The 9,279-nt window shown below is 26.4% G+C and overlaps 2 protein-coding genes across 3 annotated transcripts in view; one reads left to right on the forward strand and one right to left on the reverse strand.

Annotated features, from left to right (window-relative positions):
* LOC112680627 (ATP synthase subunit O, mitochondrial-like) overlaps positions 1-1,907 on the forward strand; it is a 10,304-nt gene extending 8,397 nt beyond the window's left edge. Inside the window, exons 3-4 of the mRNA XM_025550785.1 lie at positions 1,347-1,487; positions 1,632-1,907. Coding sequence (XP_025406570.1) covers positions 1,347-1,487; positions 1,632-1,832 — 342 coding nt within the window. The 3' untranslated portion in view covers positions 1,833-1,907. The remainder of the gene's footprint in view (positions 1-1,346; positions 1,488-1,631) is intronic.
* Positions 1,908-1,963: 56 nt separating this feature from the next.
* LOC112680612 (eukaryotic translation initiation factor 2 subunit 3-like) lies at positions 1,964-8,609 on the reverse strand. 2 transcript variants are annotated; one of them, XM_025550772.1, is made up of 7 exons: positions 8,329-8,591; positions 8,195-8,258; positions 7,968-8,078; positions 3,348-3,581; positions 2,540-3,243; positions 2,305-2,477; positions 1,964-2,108 (listed from the first exon to the last, which is right to left on the reverse strand). In XM_025550772.1, exons 1-7 carry the CDS (start codon positions 8,377-8,379, stop codon positions 2,042-2,044), a joined length of 1,404 nt encoding a protein of 467 aa, XP_025406557.1. In that variant the 5' UTR covers positions 8,380-8,591; the 3' UTR covers positions 1,964-2,041. The 2 variants fall into 2 exon arrangements, with proteins under 2 accessions (XP_025406557.1, XP_025406556.1); XM_025550771.1 differs by lacking the exons at positions 1,964-2,108; positions 2,305-2,477; positions 2,540-3,243; positions 3,348-3,581 and adding an exon at positions 4,551-6,645 and having other exon boundaries at positions 8,329-8,609.
* Between the last annotated feature and the right edge of the window lie 670 nt (positions 8,610-9,279).

Below are 9,279 nucleotides of genomic sequence, written 5' to 3' on the forward strand. Positions count from 1 at the left end.
GTCTTATATAGGTCAAATATAACATGTTTGTGCAAAAAAAAATTTAAAAAATATCTTAATTCGATGCTTGGTCGACAAAGGGTTAATGCCTTATATAAGTCCATTCATGCGATGTTTGATTATTTTTCTATCTTTGGTAATAAATGTATTAAATTTGGTATACTTTTATATTGTTTGATAAGTTTGAATTTTTGTTTTTTCTAGTAAGTTGACAGGTTTGAGCATTATATTTAACTATCACTGAATTCATTTTATACACAATGTGAGTTAAATTTAATTCTCATTTATTTATCGGTTTTTAATGTATGAGAGTTGATTTTAATTTTATTTTATTACATATTTGTATTAAATAGAAAAAACACAGAAAAATATATGAGTATTAAATTTAACTCTCAAAGCATCTGGAACAATTTCACTCTAAATGGCTTGCTAGTCAAATCAATATTAATAACTAATCCAAATTTATATAATCAATCACTTAATAATAGATGTTTGAATTAAAAAAAAATAATTACGTTTTTTTGTAACTTAGTTGTCATGTAGCGGTTGTAGCTATACTTCTTTTTAAATGTTATAAGTACAACTAATAACATAAAGTACTTATTCTATAAGTCTTGTCTCAATTAAGTTTTATATAGTATATATTAACTGTCATTTGTCGGTAGTTTCCAAATATTCAGTTTAAATTAAAATTATAGTATTTCAATTATTTTTATGAAAAATGAAATTTATACCTTATATTATAATGATATATTTATTTATTTTTAAGTATATCTTTAAATATGTAAAATATATTATTTATAGAGGTGGAATATTTTATTATGAAAAGTTAACAAAGTACATCCCCTATTTGTTAAGTCATATATGTGAATAATTTAGGTAAAATTTGGTAGGTCTCACTTAACCCCTTCTGATGCTGCATTAGGATTGAAATATAGCAAAAAAAGGTATTTTTTTGTTTATTTTATTTAATTCAGTATGAACATGTAAAGAACTTAATGATAAATTTTTTTTTAATAATATAACATTATAATTAAATTTCAATAATTATCTACAATATTTTGATACTTGTTAATTTTTTTTTTTTATAAAAACAATGAATTTATTTAAAATGCTTGATTTTAGAAAATATTAAAATCTATTATTAAGTTACTTTACATGTACATGTTAAATCCTATAGTTTCTGAATTAAATAAAAAAAAAAAAAAACTTTCCACTTTTGCCATTTTTGCATCTCTAATGTGGCACCAGAATTTGAGTGATACTTAACAAATTAAATTTGGGGGGAGGAGAGTTATTGTATTAAAAAAAGTCCAATAAAAAAATAAGAAACACCCTAATATATATATATATTATATTTCAATATATTTTTAGGTTTGTTGGCTGAAAATGGAAGATTAAGGAATCTAAATTCAATCATTAATAGTTTCAAAATCATTATGGCTGCTCATCGAGGAGATTTAACATGTGTTGTAACTACAGCTAAGGTATATTTAATGGTTCAAAAATAATTTAAGATTCCCAGCATTTGAGTTCATTGTGTTGATCAATATTTTTTTAAATTAGGAACTAATTTATAATTTTTTTAGTATTTCAATACATAATGTTATTTTTTTTAATATTTTACATAGCCTTTAGATTCAGCTGATCAACAAGAGCTTAAAAAGACATTGCAAGCGTTTGCAAAGAAAGGAGAGACTATAAAGATTGAATTGAAAGTTGATCCTACTATCATTGGAGGAATGGTTGTCAGCATTGGAGACAAATATGTTGATATGAGCGTTGCTACAAAAATTAAAAAATACACTGAAATCATCCAGGATGCTGTTTAAATGTTAAAGCAATATTTAGTTTGGTACCAATGGAATACTTTTAGTATAAAATAATAATTATTAAACAACTGTAAAGTGGATGTTTTCTTTTATAATTCTGCTATTAAAAAATTCTATAGATTATTTAAAAATAATTGTATTATTTTTGTCTTCTTTATTGAAGTAATAATGTAATAAATACACATGTGAAAAATAAATTGTTCACATTTTCAGCTCGTTTGAGGTTTTGAAGGCTGTATCGTTTCTCCTCCACGAATTAAGCCCCATCCAATAAGTCTACAACAAAAACAAAATGTATTGGTTATAATAATGAAAATAATGAAAAAAATAAAATGATTAATGATTAAATACTTTAGACTTAAATAAATGCTTTAAATACTTTTTCAGTATAGTTTTCAATAATTTATGAAGTAAAATAATTTCATTAATTTTTTTTGTTAAATATCATTATGAATGTTAATAATCTACATACCTCCAATGTTTTTCAACCCTACGACTAAGTGAAATTTTCTCGCCAATCTCAGTGCACACTGGTGTTGTTAAACTGATTTTAGCTAAATCAGCTTTTGTAGCCAAAACTCTTCCTCCAGTGGATAGAGAACCAATATTTAACAACAGCACTTCATTTTTTGATAACCGTTGAACCTGTGTAATTAATTTTAAAAAGATAAAACCTTGGACATTAGAAATACCTAACCAATACATACCTTTGCAGCTTTTTTATCTCCTTCTGTACGTACACCTAACAATCGTTTCAAAAGATAATATGAAACTTCTAACTCAATAAATATATCTGGTAAAGCTCCAACAGCTCCTAACACTTGTCCAACAAGACGATCAGCCCGACAAAGGGTGGGTTCAATTTTAGTTCCAACACCAATAAGTCCTCCGGGAACAGCAAAGTTCAACTCATTTTGTTCTGTGTATAAAGACACAATCCGTGAAAATATTGGCTGACAAGTTAGTTTTCCCTCGCTATCCTTGGATACCAAACCAGGACGTACTTCAATCTCCATGCCAACCTTTAAAACACCACGTAGGATACTACCACCAGCAACTCCTCCTTTGAGGTCATCAACTTCGCATCCAGGTTTATTAACATCAAATGATCGAACAACGATTAATCGTGGTGGTGAAGTAAAATCTCTCTCAGGAATTGGGATTTTTTTGTAAATATATTCACACAATACTTCCATGTTGTATTTAAGTTGAGCTGATATGGGTATAATAGGTGCACCTTCAGCTACAGTTCCCTGAACAAATTTCTGTATCTGTTCTTGTTGTTCTTTGGCTTGACCTTCTTTTACCAAATCAATTTTGTTTTGCAAAATAATAACATTGTTTAGCTTCATAATTTCTATAGCAGCTAAATGTTCTGATGTCTGTGGTTGAGGGCAAGATTCATTTCCAGCTGAAAAGCAAAGAAAATATTTTATAAATATATAATTAATATATTAATATATATACTTGTATAAACTTGAATAATTTTAAAGAACATTTAAGTAATTATTTTACCAATGAGCAATAATGCAGCATCCATTACTGCAGCTCCGTTCAACATAGTTGCCATAAGAATGTCGTGACCAGGACAATCTACAAAAGATACATGTCTAACTAGTTCAAATCTTCCTGGACAACCTGGTCTTGAACAAGGTAATGAATCATCGCGGCCTGATCCACCAGATACAAAACAAGCTGGTCGTGGACACTTATCAAAATTACATTTGTAGATTTTTGCATTAGCATATCCTATATAATAAAAAAAAGCTTTTAATTAAGGAGCTATACAAATTTATAAGAATTATTATAATTTTTATAGTATTATGCTTTAGAATATTTATATTTTTTCTATTTGGAATATTGCAACATAAAATCACACCTAATTCTTAAAATAGAATCTTTTTTATAATATAATAAAATTTATTTTTTTTAAATGCATTTAAGATATTAACATGTTTAATGAAAATATAGAATTTCAAGTATTTTAAAATATTGAACGATCCACGTCAAAAAAAAAAAAAAACTTATAATCAAAATAGAACAAAGAATATAGAAATACAGTAAACATTTGTTGGTTTAAAATATTTAATACATTTTAATATAAATAGGTGATTCGTAAGACTTAATTAAAATAATAAAAAAAAATACACAAACAAAAATAACTTAATTTTATTATATTTAGTAAGTAAATAATATGAAACACACAATTATTTTTTCCAATGTAGAAAACATTTTTATTTATAAATACATCAAAATGAAGATGGAATATTTTTATAACAACAACATAATCTAAGAATAAGAGTACATATTAAAGAATAAAATGTCCTAATTTTTCTTGTACTGAGACAATTCCAAAATTTTTATTAATGATTACAACAAAGTATTGCATACGATTATATTTGATTTATTCAATATTGAACTTTAAAATTTAAAAACTTGGGAATTATAATTTATTGAATTACCCCTTACCTTTTTAAATTTAGTTATAATTATTGTTTGTATTCTAACTTTAATCATGTCAACTCAACACAAATTAACATAAAGCAAGGTTTTATATATTTGTCATTGAAGAATTAATAATCCACCAATAGTATTTTAAATTCATTTAATTAAAATCAGGACTATAAATAATAAGTACATTTATAATACACATATATGTATATACTTTTAGCAATAATAATAAGTCAAATATAGTAGTATAAAAATAATATTCCTATATTTAAAGTCCAGTATAAAAAAATAAAAATTCAAATTTAAAAAAACTAATTAAAATATACCAATCTTTAGAACTTTTATAAACTTTACAATTATAAATTATTACAAAAATATAAAAATACATTTTGAGTGAAATAAGGAATTAAAATTCTGTGTTATTAGTTTTAAAAATAGTAGCCTTTACAGTTTTTCATATTACATTGACATCTGATGCCACTTCTTTTCAACGTTGCTGGAGAAGACCGGGAAAAATAATTGGTCGTAAGTTGTTCACCAGCCGAAATTGTTCTGTTAGAAAATAATGCCAATTGTGGAAGGTTTCTATCCAAGCAATTAATCCACACAGCATATACATCTAAGTTAGCATTACAAGAATGATTTATAAAATATGTAAAGTTAGCATAATGTGAACCATCTATTATATATTTATAGTTTTTTTGATCATTAAAGTCCAAGTTCCACATATAATCCATAGAAGAAAAATTGTTTTCTAAACGCTGTTCAGATTCTTCAACTGTAATAATTTCTCCAACATAACTGGCTATAAACTGACCTTTTTGAATTGTTTGACGAGTTTTAACACCCCAACCATATTCTTTTGTTTTGTAGATACAAACTTCTACTTCACTACCAAGCTGAACCACTCTATTATTACATTGAACTGTACATTTACATTTTTTATTACATTCATACACAGGGTTTCGAGGGGCCAATATTATATTTTTATTTGCATCATAAGCAGTTTCACATCCTGACAGTTCATTACAACATTCATTAGAATATTGACAATTTTTTTTACAATTACAACCAATTGGAGGATCATTAGGTATAATAATGTTATTTCGAGGAATGTAATCACAAACATACACAAATAGATCTGGAGGCCCTTCGAGATCAATATTATTTTCTACTTTAATTTTGTATTTTTTAGTCACTAAATTAATGTCTATCTCCCACTGATTGAGATTTAGTAACTGTTGTTGTCTAAAACTACCTAAAGAAATAGTAGTCAAAAAAAATTTTAAACATTTTTTTCGCTGGATTTGAGACTTTCTAGAACCAATATCGAGGCAATTAAATATATTCGATAAATCTTCAGGTGAAATTAAAGGTAGAGATAAACCTGTCTCAGTTCTAAACATATTGAATAATTTCGAAATAACTTTTCTGGATAGCATCAGATGTATTCCATTAATAGGTTTATAGATATCAACTTCATTGTTTTTCTTTTTCATATAATCAATATAAAGTTTTTGAGATTTGTATAGACTTCCAAAACGTTCCCATGTATTAAATCCTCGAGACCATATTTTCCATTTTATTAAATAGTAATGTATACCATTAATCAATACATCATTGATAATTTCCTCTATTTCAGATGGATCATAAGCATCACTATAATCATTTGGTTCAATCATTCCACCTTCAAGTATAAAACATTTTATTCTTTCATCAGAAGTCATGTAATTAAATGTAACCTCAAATTTGTTATTGGGTGCATAAGGAATGGTTATGAATGCAGTATCAAGTAAATTGCGTTCTAATGAAAAAATATTATCACTGATAACATCATTGAGTTCCCGATTCTGGTAATATCTATTTATGTTATTATTATTTGCAACAGTTGAACTTGAGCTACAAATTGTTGAATTTGAATGAAAGCTATCATTAGATTTTTCATTAATACCCACAATAGAGTTCTTAGGATCAATCTCAAATGCATCATCAGCTTCATACCTGCTACTAGAGTTATCAAAATTAGTTACTTTTTGAACATTATTTTGATCTCTGTTAGATATTTCAAAATCACCCTGACCACTATTGGAGCTGGCATCAGTTTCAAACATCGAGTTTTCTTTTTGCGATACTGAAAATGTAGAATCTTTTGAATTAACTGAAGATTCATCATCATTTTCTAAAATACATTTTTTAGTACATGATAATTCAGCATCAATATTGTCTAAGCTTTCTTCATTACATCTATAAATTTTTATCTTCGATGGATCACAGTTGGCTTTTAGAATTTTTCTCTTTCTTAAACTTTTTACTTTATTCTTAAGACTATTTTTGCTAGTATTTGGATTTTTCTGCTTTTCGTCTGCAACACATTTAATATAAAAACAGCTGTAACTATTTTTAAAAATAATCCAAAGTGATTTTATCATAATACAACATTTAACGAAAAAATGTTAAATATTTATACAATGATTAATTTAATAATTCAAAAAAATAATTATATAATTACAAAGCAAAAGATCTTAAAAATTAATACAAAATCAAATATTCTATGAAAATAGAAAAGTAACCATAATTATAAATCCAATGTTAACATATATGATAAATTTTGTGGTTGATTTAATATACAATTACAATGAATTAATAAATAGTTTATTAATGTAACCTACCTCATGATAATTTTAAGTAAACATACATAAATATATTAAATGCAAGAAAATATAAATAATAAAATAAAACAAAAAAAGTCTAAAAATTAAATGTGAATGTTAAGTACCCATTTCTTAAGTTGACTATTAATACTTTATTAAAAAATATTGTAAACTAATTTCTTAGTAAAATTTAAAAATATACTAAAAACTTAAGCTCAAGATTTTCAAGATTCATTATTAATATAAAATAAATCATATCTACATATTTTTTTTTAGTTTTTTTATTGCAAAACTATAATTATTGGTAATCGACACAAAATTAATTTACAAGTTTAGATTTAAAATCTACAAACTTAATTGCATATAATTACATATTCAATAATTCGAAACATAAATTGGTTGTTTATAATTTTAACGGTATACATGTGTAGATTGTTATATATTAGTAATTTTTTCTTTTTAAATTTGATTAAGTTATTTTGCTTCAAACACTTGAAATAAATAAACCACGGTAAATATAATAGTTTCAAACAAAACTCATACTTCCCCACCTTAGTTTTAAATTGCTCCATACTTCAATTCTTATTAGTAATGGAAAATAATTTAATGTATATCTTCATAGAAACAATTAATTAAATATAGTTGATACACAACATTTATAAGTTTATTGTGCATATTAATAAAATGTACTTTACTCAAAGGAAATAAATTGAAGATTGCAGGGAAATGTCTTTGAATCAACTAAATAAATTCAAAAAAGAACACATGTATTTAAGTTTTTAACACACTTTCATGTGATATACATCTAGGTAACAGTTAATAATTCCTTTTATCAATTAATACATGTTTAAAGAGGTGGACTATCCTTACATAATTTATCATCAATATGAAAAGAACAACTTACAGAATAAATTTAATCAAGTATATAATTATTAAATAAATATTAATTAACAGCTATCAATCATAAACATTAACTGGATTTTAGTATATTACAGTAGTATTATTTAGTAGATGATAAAATAGTAATATTTACCTAATTTAATCGTGATATTTCTTTCAAGTTCATTTTTAAAACGGACAGTTTGAACTCCAGAAACAGCTTTCACTATAGTAGACTTTCCGTGCGCTACATGCCCAATAGTTCCTATAAGTAAAAGCAGTTTGTTTATTAATATTATTATTACAAACTCCAGGGATACAGGTTCACAATATTTGCATTATGATAAATATCAGTCCACCAAGATAAAATGACTATGTTACCTATGTTGATTGTAGCTTGACGACTGATAACTTCAGGCGAAGATGGTGTCAATTTAGTAACATCCTGTAATGAAACGAAGCAAATTAAACGGCGGATTTCAACATTTAACGTTGCAAAAAGAGTTAACACTTACTAAGTTTGATAGGTCTTGTTCCTTGAGTTTTCCAGATGGATTATCAGACATGGTGATTGGTGAAAACGAAAACAGACACTAAACCGAAAAATTTTATAGTTCTTAGCAGGTATGAACATGCAAAATGAGTATAAGCAATTAAATGGCCATTTCGGTTTCGTTAGTCGCAGCGGGGGATGAATAGTTTATGTTCAAAAAGAAAAATAGAGAACACAAGAAAAACTTCCACGAGCTCGCTGACAGAGAGAAAAACGTGATACGTGCTTTGGACGCCGGACGGTAAAAAGTGAAAAGTGGGATGATGAAATATCTACAGTGATACCAATAGTTGATGTTGTCCGGCTAACCTGTAAAATAGGGTAGACATTCAAATTCATTCCAAAAAAACCTATAATTATATTATGGTATTGTCTGTAAAACATATCAGATTCAGGCACGCCGTTAAGGAGAGGTAAGGGAGGGGGCTCTAGAACCCCTCCAGAAAACAGTTCAGCCCCTCTACTGAAAAATATGTAATATATAATAAAGTCATAAAACATTATTTTTAAAAGAGCTACGTCAAAGAATTTATGAAATATACCTTTTAAAATTTGAAATTTATGTAAATACTTTCGTATTTTCGAAGATTTGCGTTTTAAGTTTTTAGATAGACCAGGGGTGGCCAACCCAAATGATCTTGCAGGCCACTTCGGGAATACATTACGATCCCACAAGACACATATAAAATTAGAGTACTAAGAGAATCACACATTATAATAGATTTTTTTATACTGTCTTCTTTTATTATATCGAGGGCGTAAGAGGTCGCAAGAGCTTCGACGGTAAAAATTGAACAGGAGTCGGGGATCTTATTCTATATTATTATTATACTTTAATATATGATATGAGTATAAGTAATAGCGGTCATTGAGCAAATTTCTAGAAACTAACTAGAGCTCATCTGTTTTTCTA

Source organism: Sipha flava, unplaced genomic scaffold (assembly GCF_003268045.1).
Source record: "Sipha flava isolate LNK unplaced genomic scaffold, YSA_version1 178_pilon_pilon, whole genome shotgun sequence".
NCBI classification, from domain to species: Eukaryota; Metazoa; Arthropoda; class Insecta; order Hemiptera; family Aphididae; genus Sipha; species Sipha flava.

Excerpts from the sequence above, each read along its gene's own strand:
- LOC112680612 (XM_025550771.1), bottom strand. The coding sequence starts at position 8,379 with ATGTCTGATAATCCATCTGGAAAACTCAAGGAACAAGACCTATCAAAC. Across the intron at positions 8,079-8,194 it reads TCAAGCTACAATCAACATAG|GAACTATTGGGCATGTAGCG; the intron begins GTAACATAGTCA and ends TTTTACTTATAG. Across the intron at positions 6,646-7,967 it reads AAATATCACGATTAAATTAG|ACGAAAAGCAGAAAAATCCA; the intron begins GTAAATATTACT and ends AATGTGTTGCAG.